We start from the raw sequence: 17,020 nt of genomic DNA, 5'->3' as shown, positions 1-17,020 counted from the left end.
AGTTGTCCAAATTTTATTTTGTAGTATTAGTATCATGACTGAACATGATTAAAAATGGAACTTCTCATCACCCTAGTATATACTATATGGACAGGGTGAACCTAACAATCTTATTGATAACAAATGTACTAAAATGGCAGTTGTTGCAATTTTGCATGAATCCAGAAGGCAGGTGCCTTTATTCTTAATGGTGATTGTTGTTTGAAGTCAAAATTTAGTGCTCTGCAGCAGTTTTAAGGAATCTGACATGTGCTAGAAATGCCACATGTTGGAATTATGTAAACTATTAATGACATATTCCTTTATCTATAATTGTGCTTGCCACTGAACGTTAACATTACCACACTTTAAAATTGTTACAGAATCAGTAAATTTATGTTCTGTTGTCATTTCATAAGTAGAAATACTAATATCAGATTTAGCAAAATGATGAGTAGATTCCATTATTAATGTTATGATTGTACAGATTGATTTAACACAACAGATCAGGAAGAAGTGATGCAGGAACTCAGGAAATTAATGGACTAATTGCATCTTATTAACAGATTCTTTCAAGCACATCTTATTTTTGTGTCTCATTTCCAGTATCAGATGTATCATTGTATTACCTATATGTTTACCCCATTGTTGGTTAACAAATAAATTGAATTAGTTTCGTGAATTTGGGACTGATTTAAATTTGGAAATTACAAGTGACTTGTGCATTTCATTTTTGCTTTTGCCCATTGTTGAGTAAAGTATGGCAACAGCACTTGTGAAACTTCAGTCTCTCATGTTGTATGTTATTGTTTGTGGCTTAAAACTCTTTATATTAATTTTGTTTTGTTTTTAATTGTTTGTAGCTTTTGCTGAGTTGATTCATTAAGTGCATTTTCTGAAGATTTTTTAAATAATGTAGGACTGCAGTGCAAAAAGCAGTCAGGTTTGCAAATTGGAATATGTACCTTAGCTCCCTGTATACAACTTGAAACCTGTTTTTATTTAATTATGTATGTGTATCTCTCTGTTTGAATGCACTAAACATTGCAGATAATTCACATCATGTAGATACTTGCTGAACAATGATATGAAATACATTCCTTTGACAGTTGGAATTTGAATTTAGGCATTTTGTTTCTGTTGAAGCAACCCCCATCCATACGTCTTACTAGAAAAATTTCCTCTTTGTTATTTATAAAGCCAGGTACCTCTGAAACAGATGACATGCATCTAACTGAAATCACATATGGTTGATGTAACCATAACAGTCAGTACTGGTGATATAGCATTGAGTGGTAAGATGATTAATGAATAATGAATTGGAGGGTATGTCCTAATTTGCTTTATGTTGTGTATATGCCCGAAGAGACAGGAAGCCATGAACAAATTCTCAAGATAGCCACTTCTTTGGGCTAAGAATTGAGCTCAAGCCAGTATTTAAGAAGGTAAAGAAGGAATATTATAAGTCATTGTAATTAAATGCTTAAATTGTGGAAATGTTTGCTAATGAAGTAAAAATATATTTCTATTAAACTGTGGAAAGAAAACACAAGTTTTCTTGTCATATACGGCTGCCATCAAAATCGTCAAATTAACAGTTGTTACAGTCTTGATCATATACAAGTTTTGTGGTAGTACCAGATTAAAAATTACTACTGTTTACACTGTTTACAATTTCTGTACACATACCTGATTACTGTGTGATACCTAATCACTATTTACAATTTCTGTCTTGGTACCTGGTCACTAGTTGAGACAAAACCACCATCTACAATTCATGTGTTAGTATGCAACTTATCATCATCAGTAATCTGTCAGACAACAGGTCCACAGTCTCTTCCAAAACAGTTCCTCCACTTAATGTGATCTAGAGCTTTCTCCTTCAAATGACAGTATCCTCTTCTGTCCCCAAGGTCATCCAGCATCTTCTTACGTCTTCTTCCTCGTCTTCTTGTCACTTCTATCTGCCCCTCTATCTTTCCTTCAATAACTTCTTTTAGAAAGCAGTTTCTGCGTAAAACATGACCAATCCAATTAGCCTTCTGTATGCAACTACTATTTGAAATTTCAGTGTTAATGTTGAAGACTTGGCCCCTATCTACAATTTATATGCTAGTATATAGCTACTGTATGAGACCCAACCATTATTAAGAATTTATGCTATTACCCGGATATTTGAGTACCAGCCACAGTTTGCAATTTTCTTCCTAATGCCTGACCACTGTTAACAATTCCTACAGTAATACCTTGCTACTATTTAAGACCTAGTCACTTCACAATTTCTGTGTTTGTACTAGCCACTGCTTACAATTTTTGTGCTAGTAGGTGGCAACTGCATGAGACCCAGCCACTGTTTACAATTTCTGCCTAAGCAGAAGTAGGGGCTATTAAAAGTACTCCCCACGGGCAGTGAGGCAGCCATCCCATTGAGTCACAAGGTAATGAATCCCGTCCACAAAGAAACCCCTCCCTCATTTCACATAACCAGGTGATTGCCTAAAACCAGATGTATTCTCCATCTGCCACAGTTGGGTTTCAGTTGAACAACCCTAATATGTAAGACCCAGTCACTACTATTTCTGTGCTAGTACCCAGTTACTATTTGAGACCAAGGCACTACTTATAATTTCTGTGCTAGTGTGTTGGTATAGCTCACTTACAGACTACAGGCCCTGGAGGTTTTTCTTTTTTTAAGTGTGTGGCTATTGTGGTATTTGACACACATCCACTACTTAAATGTTTGCTGCTGAAACTCAGTTATAATTTGCATTGCAGTTATTAATTGGTCATATATGTGCACCAGTATATTACACACACATTTATGGTTTCAGTGTGTTTTTGGTGGCAGTGAACAGATTAATATGCTGTGTGCTGATATAACAGATTCAATAAGTTTTGAGGCTAAATCAGTTTATGTTGTGTGTTGCATTTTAAATTCAGATTCTTGTTTAATTGTAAAGTTGGGCAGCACAAAGTTCTGTTTGCAGTGTAAATGGAAGTTAAAGTTGCTTTATTGCTGTAGTTTACATAATTGTGAATTTTATGAACATGTCAACATTAAATGCTTGTTATCTATTCACCTATTCCAGACAGAATTACCCAAAATCTTTTTCCAAAATTATGTTTGGGTTGAGAGAACTATTAAAACAGTACACAAAAACTAAAAGCCACAGCAGTATACATAAAGACAAAAAAAAAAAGTTGGTATTTCTATGCAGAGTGATGAAGGAAAATAAAATTGTAATCTCTTTCTGTAATTTACTTTGGTCTGTTGAAAAATATTTCTATTTATGGTGCAGATTTTTGGATATTGATTATACTTCAGTGCTTACTCTCATGGTGGGTGTAGTATTCAGTATTCATGTTTTCTTCATCACTGTTTTTTTACTTAGTTTCCACCAGTTATATGGTGAAGGAGCTAAATGAACTGCAGATTGTATGAGGCTATTAGTGAATTATATTGCTTTGCATATGTATTCAAAATGCAACTGAATTATTGCTTTAATATAAAATCAAAAATATTTCAATCAAATGTAAGTAATTTATTGTGCCATTTTGACCACATGAATACTGGAAGTGTTGTCCTCTTAAGACAAAACATCATCCCAAGTGTAGAATGAAAATCACATGCTGAATAATGTGAACAGAACTACCATGAAACAGTGAAGCTGTGTTTGTGCTGAAAGAAACATTCATGTGCAGAATGTGTTAAAAATTCTTACTTTCCATGCTCTTGAAACATGACTTGGATTAAAGGATTTGGAAGGAATCAGTTCCACATTTCCGGTTTTAATCAATTGCCACACCATTTAAAGTCACTATCCTGATCATACCAACTAATTTAGTATGTTAAATGTCAGAGGAGATATTCAAGTTTACTGTATTCAACTTTGTTAGATGCAATATAAATTATTTTTAAATTTACCATTCATTTTGAAATCCAGCATTACAGTCTTGTACCTTCATATTGCCAGAGTCCATAATTTTTGTTTGTTTATCCACTTAAATGTAGGCTGGGAATCATTCATGTAACCTGCTTCAAGTTTATGTAACTCCATGGATGACAGACCACCTCAGATTGATTGTTGCTTAGGTTTCATAAAATTCTCTACATATTTATGGAACCTGGAGGTTCATCACTGTGTTCATAAGACCCCAACTTTAGATGCTACCTTGATTCAGTCTGTGCCCTCACATCACATTCCTTTAAGACACATGTTAGTATTATCCTCCCATCTGTGCCTAGGTGTTATGAGTGATCTCTTCCTTTTTAAATTTTCTGGTTAAAATGTTATTAATTTATCATTTCTCACATGTGCTACATGCTCCACTGAGTTTCCATATGCATCAGAATTGATGTATCTTTTTCTTGTGTTAATTTAAAATCAGTATTCCCTGTGTTTACACATGACAGATAGGTTTCAGTTACTTTAGCAAAGGTCTTAAGATACTGAGCTTTGTTTCACATCTGACTCTTATAAGCTGGGACTGTGTGTTGAGCATTTGTATGGTATGAGTCAGCTCCAGTAAATAGAGGGAGTTGTGTAAGATTGACATATTTCTCTTCAAGTCATGTATTTGGAGTAGATTTAGTTGAAGTGATATGAATTTATGTTCCTGCATATAAGGTATTGTCAATCAACAATTATTAATAAGAAATAAGAAGAAAAAGCCTCTTTGTATTATAATTAAAAACTGTACATTTTCTAACTATACAGACTTTTGTACTCTCGGTGTAATAAACTATACAGTCTTATGAACAGTTCCAGTGTTAATTAAAAACAACAAAGTGGCAAGATGAGGCTTCATGTTTGAGTTTTTGCAATGCCTGCAAGCGCTTACTGTTAGTGATACAGTGAAGATTGATAAATAACAGTATTTTGTTAATACATGCAGTAAATAATTCTATCACCTGCATTTACATTGCGTTTACTATTATCGGTTATGTATGTCTGTTGTGAGGTGTGCTTCTGATGATGAATGAAGACTATCATATCTGTTACTATGGTTGGAAGGTGCATACCTTGACAAATAAAGTTATTTTTAATGAAAATGCTTTATCCTTGTGGTGTAGTAACACTTTAAATTTGGAAATGATTATAATTAAGACTTGGAAGGAGTGGAATTCAAATGGAATCTTCTCGCATGATAACCTGTTTTGAGAAAGAGTAAATATTTGAGAATTTTAGGCATCAATTATTGATAATGAAAGAGCTTTTCTTTCTTCTTCTTCTTCTTCTTCTTCTTCTTCTTCTTCTTCTTCTTCTATGGCGCAACAGCCCGATGTCGGGCCTTAGCATCCCTTATCAAGCCCCTCCATTCCTCTCTGCCCTGCGCTGCTCTCTTCCAGTTCTTTACGCCCATTCACTTCTTCGCATCATCTTCCACCACACCAATCCATCTAGTTCTTGGTTTCTCGGCATGTCTCCTGCCGCCTATTGTACTATATAATATTTTCTTTGGGATACGCTCCTTATCCATTCTCTGTACATGCCCAGCCCATTGAAATCTTTTGAGCTTTATCGTCACTTGAGATCTCTGGCTCCTTATATAATTTGTATAACTCTTTATTATATCTTATTCTCCATATTCCATTCTCTTTTATTGGTCCATAAATTCATCTTAGGATTTTCCTCTCGAATGAATTGATGACTGATTCCTCTTTCTTGTTTAGCATCCAACATTCACATCCATAATAAATCACCGGTCTTATCATTGTTTTATATATTTCTGTTTTAATGGCTCGGTGTATATCCTTTGATCTAAAAACTGATAGTAACGAAAAATATGCATTATTCGCTAGTTTTATTCTTCTTGTTATTTCATTACATTCCTCTCCATCTTTGTGGAATTTCGATCCTAAATATATGAAGTCTTCAACTATTTCTATCCTGTCCCCTTCCATGTTAATTTCTCCAGTTTGCCTTGGATTCCTTCTGGATTGTATCAGCATTTTAGTTTTATTTACGTGTACATTCACCTCTAAGCCAGTTGTTTTTGCTATGGTATTTATTCCTTTATATGTCTCCTTCATTGCTCTTAGGGATCTCGATACTATAATAATATCATCCGCATACGCCATTATTTGCGTTTGTTTATATGCTACTGTATTCCTTGTGTCTACATTACATTTCCTCACTATATATTCCAATACCAAATTAAATAGTGATGGTGCCAAACTATCTCCCTATTTTAATCCTTGATTTGTCTTAAAGCATTCCATTAACTAATTCTGGATTTTAACTTGATTGGTTGTTTCTGTCATAGTTAAGTTATTTATTCTACTTAATTTTGTTGGAATACCAATGAAAGCTTATACCTTCTTCTAAATATTGGACTTTATACTTTGTATCAGTGCACCTGATCGGCTGAGATGATATTCAGTTTAGATAAAGTGAATGCATCATGTTTATAGGGTGAGATTATTTTATATGGAGATCGTTTAATTCTGTTACTTCCCAAAATCTGCATATTGCTAAACTTTAAGAGTTACTTTTAATATTCATTTGTGTTGTAAGAAGAAAAAATAACAAGTCTTCATTTTTATGACCCCTCTGCAGTTTTATCGTCGAAGAAACCATAATTTCCTAAATGTTTACTTGTACTTGAAATGAATGTGTTTGAAGTCTGTTCCTGTCTGTAGGTTTCAGCTCAACCCCAGGAATGATTTTGAAATTTGTTATGGACAGTATGCATCAAAGGCTACCCCACTCACTCACTCACTCACTCATGGAGCTGAGCCCTTCTTGAGAAGCGACCAATTGTGCAGGTACTCAAGAACTTCCCAGCATTTTATGGAACCTAAAGCTTCAATATTGTATTCACAAGAGCCCTCCACTGGTGCCTATCCTGAGCCAGATCAATCCAATCCATACCACCCCATCCTATCTCTCAAAGATCCATTAATATTGTTCACCAACCTACATCTTGGTCTTCCTAGTCGTCTCTTTCCTTCTGGCTTTCCCACCAATGTCATATATTCATGCCTCTTCTCCCCCATTCGTGCTACATGCCCTGACTATCTCATCCTCTTTGACTTGATCATTCTAATTATACTTGGAAAAGTGTAGAAGTTATGAAGCTCCTCATTATGCAGTTTTCTCCAACCTCCTGTCACTTCATCCTTCTTCGGTCCAAATATTCTTCTCAAACACCCTCAGTCTATGTTCCTCCCTTAATGCCGCAGACCAAGTTTCACACCCATACAGATCCACAGGCGAAATTATAGTTTTGTATATTCTAATTTTTATGTTTTTAGACAGCATATGAGAAGACAAAAGGTACTGGACTGAATGGTAACAAGCAATACCTAAATTCAGTCTCCTCCAAATTTCCTCCTGAATCAAGTTTTGATTTGAAGAAAGCAGTCCTCTGGGATTTGGCACCGTGTATATGTGGTGTTAACCGACGTTTCGGAGGAACGTATCGCCTCCATCTTCAGGGTAGAAGAAAAAATATAAGAAATCTGCAAGCGAAGAGACCGTGAGAACCGGTAAAAGCAGACTGTGTTGGAAATGTACACAGCTATGTGAGAGCAGAGAAGGAAGGGGGGAAGGGCAAGTATACAAGTGAAAGTTATATTTTTTCTTCTACCCTGAAGATGGAGGCGATACGGTCCTCCGAAGCGTCGGTTAACACCACATATACACGGTGCCAAATCCCAGAAGACTGCTTTCTTCATAGTCACCGCCGTGAAAGCCTCAAATCTTACAAGTTTTGATTTATTATCAGCATTCCCAAATATCTTAATTGTGCCACATTTTCAGATCATCTGTTACCTGTCTTTATGTTATGATTTTGCCAAGCATTCTGGTGATGAGACAGCAACATGTACTTAGTTTTTTCTGTGTTTACTTCTAGACCAGCGTCCATACTAGTGGTAATTAAAGTTTGTGTTTTTCTTTATGGTATCTATATTATCACGCAGAGTATTCACATCATCATAGACCAACAGCTGATGTGTCCCATTTAATTTCGATCCCACCTGGTCCTCTAGTAGCATATTCTAAAGTAAAAAAGTAAAAGTAAAGTAAAGGTATCCCTGTAACACGCCATGAAGGCCCATAGGGTTGTGAGACATTGAGGGTCCCACATTATCCAGACAATAGGCTCAAAGATGGCGGTAAGGTTGTCAGCCTTACACGCTGGCCACACTTTACTCCCCAGGAAAATGATGTAATTAATTCCTGGTACTCCTATTAGAGGCCGAGTTGACCCCAGGGCCACAGTGCGGCCGGAAGGATTAGGTCAATTGAAAAAAAAACAGTGACTTCATCGTGACTTGAACCCTCAACCTTCTGGCTTGTAGCACAGTGCCTCAACCAACTTCGCTACCGCGTGCCCCTAGCATATTCTAAAACAAAACTGAAAAACAGTGGTGATAAAGCATCTCGTTGTTTTAGACCATTCTGGATGCTTTTTAATTTCCTACAATTAGTAATATTGGGAGCCGGGCTAGCGTAGTCAATATAGTGACTGGGATAGACGACTGAGGGGTCACAGTTCGAGTCCTTGTAAGGTCAAGAATTTTGTCTTCTCCACTTTGTCCAGACTGGGTCACCCAACCTCCTATCCAGTGGGTACCAGGGGCTCTTTCCCCAGTTGTAAAGCAGTCTGGGCATGAAGCTGACCACTCACTTTCAACTAGTGCTGAGGTCAAGAAAATGTGCATCTATACATCCACTCCCTCATACACCTTCATGGTATAAAGCTTAATTAGTTGTCAGTGATGAAGCTCAAAACTCAGAAGAACAAGGATGTTGTAATGTGCTGCCTAGTCAGGGCTATTCCACACTTCAGAAAGTGTTTATAAATGAGTATGGAGTAACGTTGGAATGATGATTAGCAGGGAACACCAGAGAAATTGTGCCACTTCCTTGACCACAAATTTCAAGTGAACTCTTCTAAATTGGATCCAAGGCTCCAAGGTGAGAGGTCAGTGCCTAAGCACCTGAGCTGTGGCATGCTGTAATTTTGTTTTTTAAGATAAAAACTTCAGGTTTTCCTACAGTCAAAGCATATACGTTGAATGTATTAAGATCTGTTTGCTAAGGATAGACCTAAGAGAGATTAAATTAACAGAAATGGAGAAAGTTTCATAATTAGGGGACACCATAATTTATACTGTAGTGTTTACAGTCAGTAATTCAAGAACTCACGTCTGGCTAAATGAGAAATGCATAGAAAATTCTGACTGATAAACCTCAAGAGAAAGTACCGTTTGGGAGACCTAGGTGTAAATGTGGATAATATTAAAAGTGATCTTTGAGTGTTGTGTTCATTGTTATTCCATTGATAATTATAAACAATTGCTATGTCATCAAAACCCTTAAATGGGTAGATATATCCGCTAGTGATGGGACCCAATGACGTGCTTATGAGAAACAGCAACGCAAAATGAACCTTCAGTTTTGTAAAAGGAATGTTATAACAGCTCGGAATTAAATTCCCCGCTATTTCTGAGAACCTGTGCTGCTGTCGCTGGTGGTGCCAAGTGGCTATTTGTCACACAAGTTGCTCATGCGACCTGTGCGAACGCAAGTCGTAGAACGTGCTGAAAGGTGAGTTTTATGCGTTTGCTTTATGAGGTGAAAAGCTTAAATCTATCAAATTTGAGTGAAATATTTGATAAAATTGTAAATTCTTGTTTTGTACGTTCATTTGCTGAGTTCATATGCGTAAAAGAGGGAGGGAGATTGGGATTTTAAATTCATTTGACGTCCATCTATTCTAGCCGAGATCTAAACCCAACTGCATGTAATAGTATACACGGAATTGTAAACAACTCAGGTGTGCATGAGTCAGAACCACGGTTTTTTCATAGAAGGAATTGTTTTGTGTGTTGTCAGCATGTGTGTTGCGTGTTAAATGGCCTTTTCATGAGCAATAGTAATAACATGTAAGAGCAACTAATTATACGATGTTTAATATTTGTGTTAAAATATTGAAGTGATATTTAAATAATTGCAGATTTCCAACACTTCATACGCGGGTTAGGTGATCCACGCAGGCCGCATTGGATTGTCTGTGGCAGCTTTATGTAGTAGTGATTAGGTTTTATAGACGCAGGCTCAGAAAAAGTAAAAAATTCATTCACAACTTAACCAAAATGCCAACACAGCTGTCAGCAGATGCAGAGGTTCCGGAAATCCGAGTGAAAACTGCGTATAATGGGTATGTAATTACGCCTGATTGTATTAATAATGAAAAATAGAACAAATGCCAATAATTATGAGCCTAGAAAAAATTGTTTCTTCATGATATTTCTGAGTTGAAGCAAAACTATTCTGAGATCCTAGAAAAAGTCCCATGGGTGTTGGGGATAATAATGCTTAAGTTTACTCTCTCTGTGTACTGCTGTTTTCCCTGCAAGCTGTCTTGAACCCATAGCAGTCAGCCCAAAGCGCTTATTGCTAGTGAAGTTTACTGTGTAGTTATCACTACCAGCAGTTATGTGCAGAATTGTTAATGAGTGGAGGACAGGGGAGGGAGATACACCAGGCACCTATGAATCTCCTTTACCTGGGCTCAGTATAGCTACTTAAATGTTACTGGTGTTAGTTAAGGGTTTTAAACTGAAATATGACTTCTGGAAGCACAAATCTGTGCATATATTTCATAACTCCCAGTGTAAGTTTCACTTATAATTTATGCTATTCTGTCAATATAAATGGAGCTGTTTACATGAAAACCTCATTCCAGAACTTTATGTTACGTTAATTGTTCCTCTCATAGAACATCCTTATTTAGCTTTATATAGACATGCTTACTTGCTCATGAAGCTGAGCCCTTCTTGAGGAGCCGCCAATTCTGTAGCTACTCAAGAATTTCCCAGCATATTATGGAACACGAAGGTTCATTACTGTGTTCACAAGAGCCCTCCACTGGTCCCTATCCTGGGCCAGATCTATCCAATCCATACCATCCCATCCTGTCTCTCTAAGATCCATTTTAATATTGCCACCCACCTATGCCTTGGTCTTCCCAGTGGTCTCTTTTCTTCTGGCTTTCCCACCGATATCCTATATGCATTCCTGATAATAAATTAAAATACGAGTAAATTGGACTCACCCAACATAACGTGTCATTGAATACAGATGTATTGGATAAATCTGATAGTATTAGTGATGTTGAACCTTAGAGTTCAGCTGCTACAGTGTTGGTCATGTTAAAACATCTTATGAGCAAAAGAGTTATACGTAGTTGGTTGTATTACTGTAAGCACTGTATATACTATGTGAGTCTAAAATAAGATAGCTTTGAAATATTTGTGATTTTAGATAATTCATACCGAGCAAGTTGAGGAGCTGGGATAGCTCTGCCGGTATAGCAATTAGGCTATGGGCTGGATGACCAGGGTTTGATTCCCAGCAGGGAGAAGAGATTTTTCTCTTCTCCATAGCATCCAGACCAGCTCTGGGGCCCACCCAACCTTCTATCTGAGCAAGTTGGCTCAGGTTGTGCCATGCCTGAGAGTGAATGTGTAATGGGAACCCGACAATTCTGACAGGTTTTTCATGGTTTTCCTCCAAATGAATGGTGGGATGGTGTGTTGGAGCTGCTTCCTTCCACATCCTATGTAATTCATCATTCATTAATCATTCTGTTGCCTATTGCCATATAGTCTGACTACTGACAGTATCATTAAATAAACTATAAACGGAAAGAGAGGTGGCATGCAGTAGTGTAGTTGGTTGACGCACTATGCTACAAGCTGGAAGGGTGCAGCATCAAATCCCAATGAGGTGGATTTTTCAATTTACCTGTGGGGCTCTTAATGTAGTTTTGTCATTACTCCGATGACAACCCACTTCTTTGGAACAGTTTGTTGGCCCTGAAAAGGACCGTGGTTGCTGAGATGCTTGACCAGTGAGGTAGCGCGGCACGTGCCGGTAAGGAGAGAGGCTAGTTGCTGTGAATGGCCTGGCCGCAGTGCGGCCGTGGCTGGAGGTTGCTCGGTTGCCGTGCGGCAGCGTGAGTTGGAGGTTGCTTGATCACAGTGCGGCGGCTGCTGGTGAAAGGCTAGTCGCTGAGCGCGGTCGTAGGAGTTATGAGGCAGTGGCTACGCCAGATGCCCAGTGGGTCGGACAGTAACATGACCACTGGCGAGTCCAGGCGCGGTGCCCCAGTGAGTCGGGTGTAAGAGAGCCGGAGGGCCGAGGCAGTCAAGCCTGGCGCAGCCTGCCAGTGCTTCCAAAGACCGAGCGCTGGCGATGAAGCCTGCTGGCTGGTGTTACTTGATCGTAGACTGAAGTCAACTGATCACTCGCCATTGGAGCTGCCCATTTTTATACACTGCTCGGTGGGCAGAGCGAAACTCGAAATTGAGGAGGAAGACTTGATTGGCTAGCACGCGTAATGATGTAGATGCGGGCTAGCAGCGAGCGCAGTATAAATACGAACGTTTGAAGCAATCTGATTGGTTAGCGCGCGTGATGGTGAAAAGTGATGTGAAGAGCAAGCGTTGCAGAAATGCATGATAATGTGGGATGTTCCCACATACCTAATCCTTCCAGCCACACTATCGCCCTGGGTTCAACTCAGCCTCTAACAGTACCAGGAATCTTCCTGGGGGTAAAGCACAGCTGGTGTGTAAGGCTGACAACCTTACTGCCATCTCTGAGCCAATTGTCTAGAAAATGTGTTAGCCTTAATATCTCACAACCCTATGGACTTCCACGGCCTGTTACAAGAATAGCTTTACTTACTTACTTATAATTTGAAAGAGAACATTCCAGAGAGCCTTGTCTTCTGGGATTTAACATGATACTGTCTGTTGAAAGTCAGTGAGCATTTCATAGATACATGTCACATCAGTCTTCAAGGTTGAAGATTGAGGTGACATTTTCCTTCCAAACTATCAGTTAACTTTCAATGGACTGTTATATTCAGGAGGATAGAACTCTGCAAAACCACTACTGTGAGAGCCTTATATCCTACATAGATTGTTTGTGTTTCTTCTTCACTTCATTAGCCTAGATAATTGAGAGTCTGTTACTTATTTATAGTTTGTTGCTTGTAGCAACTTCTGTTTAACTAATGCAAGTGACTGTGAAGTATTGTTTGAATTCTTTCTAGAGAGGTGATGATTACCTACATTGATCCACATATAACCGTGGAGCAGTTGTGTCAAGAAATGAGGGATATTTGCCGCTTTCCTCAAGACCAGGTTTTCACCATGAAATGGGTAGATGAAGAAGGTGAGTTTAATGTCTCAGTTTCCTTATTAACATTTTTACTGTCATTATCGCCTTTCATATTTTGCAGGTAGCACATTCTGTTATTTGTGAACTTATGCCAGTCATCATGGTATTGTGGACTTCCCTAAGGGATGTGGTATAAATACAGTCAAACATTCAGGTGTTGGAAGGAAGATATCCTGAAATCAAAATAACCATTGAAGAGTACTGCGTTCACAAAATTTGAGGTTGCCACAGCCACGACTGTGAAGATTAGTGCCTTGTGGGGTGCAGTGCCATGTTAGACTGGAAGATTATTACCGATGTTTTGAAGGAACATACTTCCACCATTTTCAGGGTAAAAGAGTACTCTTCTGCCTTGAAGACTGAGACAGCACTTTCCTCCAAAGTGTTGTTTACTTTCAACCAGTTTAAATGGTGTCACATCCTTCTAGGTCTGAATGCTTCCCTTTCCATGTTCTGGACCTATGTTAGGTCAGTTGGTAAAGTGATTGGCTGTAGACTGGCCCACTTGGGTTTGATTGCTGGCATGGGTATGACTTTTCTTTTTGCCACCACATTCAGATGGGTGTTGAGGGCCACCCAGCCTCCTGCATGATGGATATCGTAGGCTTTGCCCTCAGTGGTGAAATAGTTGGAGCACACAAATACTTCTTAGGTTAGTACGCATGAAACTTCAACTCCATGCTCCATTCATGGCATGGCACTTGAAAAATACCTGTTCATCATTTATAATCATTCTGTCATTTAATATGTTTTTCATATGAACAAGTTGGCTCAGGTATTCATGCTTCTGTCCCATGTTCACAACGCATTCAGTTCAAATCTCAGGAAGATGCTGGCTCTCCCTGAGGTCTTTCATGATTTTCCTCATTCCCGCTTTGTAAATGCCAGGATTGTACCTCAAATTAGGCCATGACCATTTACTCCTGCATTGTTTCTAATTCAGTATTCACTAATCATCCTACCATTTGATGCTGTACAGTCTCGTCAAAAAATAAGGTACTGTCAGTAGCCATTGCTAAATAAATCACAGATAAACAAACGAAGTAGGCCGTGTAAATGGTAAAGATAAAACCTAAGTGTCTCAGCATCACTACATGAATATGTTAAAAGGGTGTTACAATATTGGCACGTGTTGGGTATGTGTCACGCGACATATAACTTCACGCCGTCTTGAGTATGGCGAATTTATTCCACTCGCTCTCACAATTACACAATTCACAATTACACCACTACTGCCATCTGCAATATCAGAATTACTTCCACTGCTGGAGTCACTGCCATTCACTCCGTCGAATGCTAGACTGCAACTGACATGGCGACTTCACGATCCACTTGTGTCACTCCTGGTCACACACTCTGACTCACAACTGCTCAGCTGGCCTTTTATACCGTTCCCTGTTGCCTTGTGTTAACAGCAGTGTCCACTGTTACATTATACTGGGAAGTGCTGTTACATCACCGCAGGGGAGTGCAGAGTGTTTACTGGCCTGTTACCGTAGCAGCGGCAGTTGCTCCGATGCTGTTACATCACCACTGGAAGGGGGGGGGGGTGTCCTTCATAGCACAAATACATCACGCTGCTCCCTTCTAAAGGCTGTTCATCCCGAATAGCCTAACGGTGCATCCCCATTCATTTTCTTTGAAGGCTGTTCTTTCAACGTCTTCTTTTTGTCCGGCTACTCCTCTTGCAACAACTATTCTCCAGCTGTTACATCCGCTTCCTTCCTGAGATTGTTCACCCCAAACATTTCCATGGCCCAGCGTCATATCACATTCACTCCTCAGATTCATCCATCACACATTCGCTCTCGCTGGGGAGGCCGGTACTTCTACGTCATCAGCTCATCCTCTGCTTGAAGTATCATCTTCCGTTTTGGAGGGGGTTGACCCCTCCACAAGTTCCACTTCCTCATTTTTGGTAACCTACTGGAAATTCCTATTGTTCGCTTCACGATTTCCAGCCCAATGGACTTACTGTAGCTCCCGTTGGTTGTCCTTTCGCTTCAAAGCCATAGCCGCTCCTCAAAGTCTTGGTTCCTGGTCAGGTCGGTGCCTTCCTGGTGCATCTGTTGGCTCCTTCCGTACGTCCATCCTTTCCGGGTTCCCAAACCACATTGTCCCTGTCACGAACTTTCCTGATGACATTATCCTTGCGCCGTGCCACTCCTGCATGGTGTGTCATCCTAGTTCTAGAAGCAACCAGTTCTCTGCGTTGGCAACACTTTTCCTGGGTAACATATGACTTTACGATGTCTATTGTGTCATGCCACTGTTGCACGACGGGACATCTTCTGGTCTATTGGCGTTTTCCATGCCACTTTCGCATGGCATGTTGTCCCTCCATGGACGACAGCCAGTTTCTTCTGGGGTCCACAATTTTCCCATGTCGAATTCTTCGGTTTCTGGTGGTGGCGCTGCACGGCCAGTTTTCGGCCCCTACGCCTTTTCTTCTTCAGTTCTCCGACTGGCATTACTTCGGCGTCTTCTACAGGGACCTCTCATCGTTTTCCTGCCTCAGGTTTCATGTCCACTGAGGTTGGCTCTTCTTCTTGACATGCCTCCATCTCTTGGCAGGCCATCATCTGTTTTTGGGTAATCGACGTCATTTCTTCTTGAGGTTCTCCAACCAGTATCACTATGGCATCTTGTACAGGTACTTCTTGATGCTCCACTACAGACTGCATCATTTCTGAATCGGGCTCAATCTTCTCTGCATCTGCCTCCATCGCTTCCTGGCAGGCCGTTCTCTCATTTCGGCATGTCTTTAGGGGGTGAATTGCAGCCTCTTCATTAGGAATCTTCTGCCGCTCCACTATATCCTCTTTTCCTCTTGGATTTGTCTCCATTGCATCTTGGCAGGCTGTCGTCTCTTCCTGCCAGGCATTCATATTGGCTTTCAACCTCTTGTCTCGCATGGCAGCTGTCCTTGCTTTAATGGCTCTCGTTTCTGCTAAGAAGGCTTCTATTTCTGCCGCCATCTCTTCTTGCCAGGCTTTTCTATCGGCCGTCATTTCTTCCTTGTCGGTTTTCCTGTCGGCATCCATTTTTTTCAGCATTTAGATTATTTGTTCCATTTTCGTATGGCAACACTGTAAACACACACTTCCGTCTTCAGTTCAATAATCGCTTCAGTCAATCAGCTCTGACGAAATTGTTGCGTGTTTAAGTTCGTAAACCAATTCTGACACCAAATTGTCACGAGTTGGGTCTATGTCAGGCGACAAATAACTTCACACTGTCTTGGGTATAGCACATTTATTCCACTCCCTCTCACAATTACACCACTACTGTCATCTGCAGTATCACAATTACTTCCACAGCTGGAGTCACTGCCATTCACTCCGGCGAATGCTAGACTGCAGCTGACTCAGCGACTACATGATCCACACTGTGTCACTCATGATCACACACTCTGACTCATATACTGCTCAGCCAGCTTTTTATACTGTTCTCTGTTGCCTTGTGTTAATAGTGGTGTCCACTGTTACGTCATACAGGGAAGTGCTGTTATGTCACCGCAGGGGAGGCAGAGTGTTTACTGGCCTGTTACTGTAGCTGCAACAGTTGCTCCAATGCTGTTACGTCACCGCTGGAAGGGGGGTGTCCTTTATAGCGTAAATACGTCACAGTATACAGGGTGTCCCAGGAGGAATGTGCCAAACTTCGGGAGGGTGTTCCTTATGTTAAAGTATGCCGATATAACCCAAAACACCTATGTCCAAAGTTGAACGGTTACGGAGATAATGGCCAGAGAAGTGTCAAACTTTGACCGGGGTTACACACTTGTTGATTACAAAATAGATATTAAAACTGGCAGGAATATGTGGATTCTGTAA

General features: G+C 39.8%; 1 protein-coding gene across 2 annotated transcripts in view; it reads left to right on the top strand.

The window, feature by feature from the left end:
* The first annotated feature begins 9,493 nt into the window (after nt 1–9,493).
* The window catches only part of LOC111863176 (atypical protein kinase C), a 464,860-nt gene continuing 457,333 nt past the window's right edge, over nt 9,494–17,020 (top strand). Inside the window, exons 1-3 of one of the 2 annotated variants that reach the window (XM_023849234.2) lie at nt 9,494–9,539; nt 9,949–10,152; nt 13,057–13,178. In XM_023849234.2, coding sequence (XP_023705002.1) covers nt 10,088–10,152; nt 13,057–13,178 — 187 coding nt within the window. In that variant the 5' untranslated portion in view covers nt 9,494–9,539; nt 9,949–10,087. Of the gene's footprint in view, nt 9,567–9,948; nt 10,153–13,056; nt 13,179–17,020 lie in introns of both variants that reach the window. The other variant, XM_033750950.1, reaches the window with a different exon arrangement.

Source organism: Cryptotermes secundus, unplaced genomic scaffold (genome assembly GCF_002891405.2).
Source record: "Cryptotermes secundus unplaced genomic scaffold, Csec_1.0 scaffold339, whole genome shotgun sequence".
Lineage (NCBI taxonomy): Eukaryota > Metazoa > Arthropoda > Insecta > Blattodea > Kalotermitidae > Cryptotermes > Cryptotermes secundus.
The sequence above is the reverse complement of the archived record's forward strand: the minus strand, read 5'-3'. Positions and strand labels throughout refer to the sequence as shown.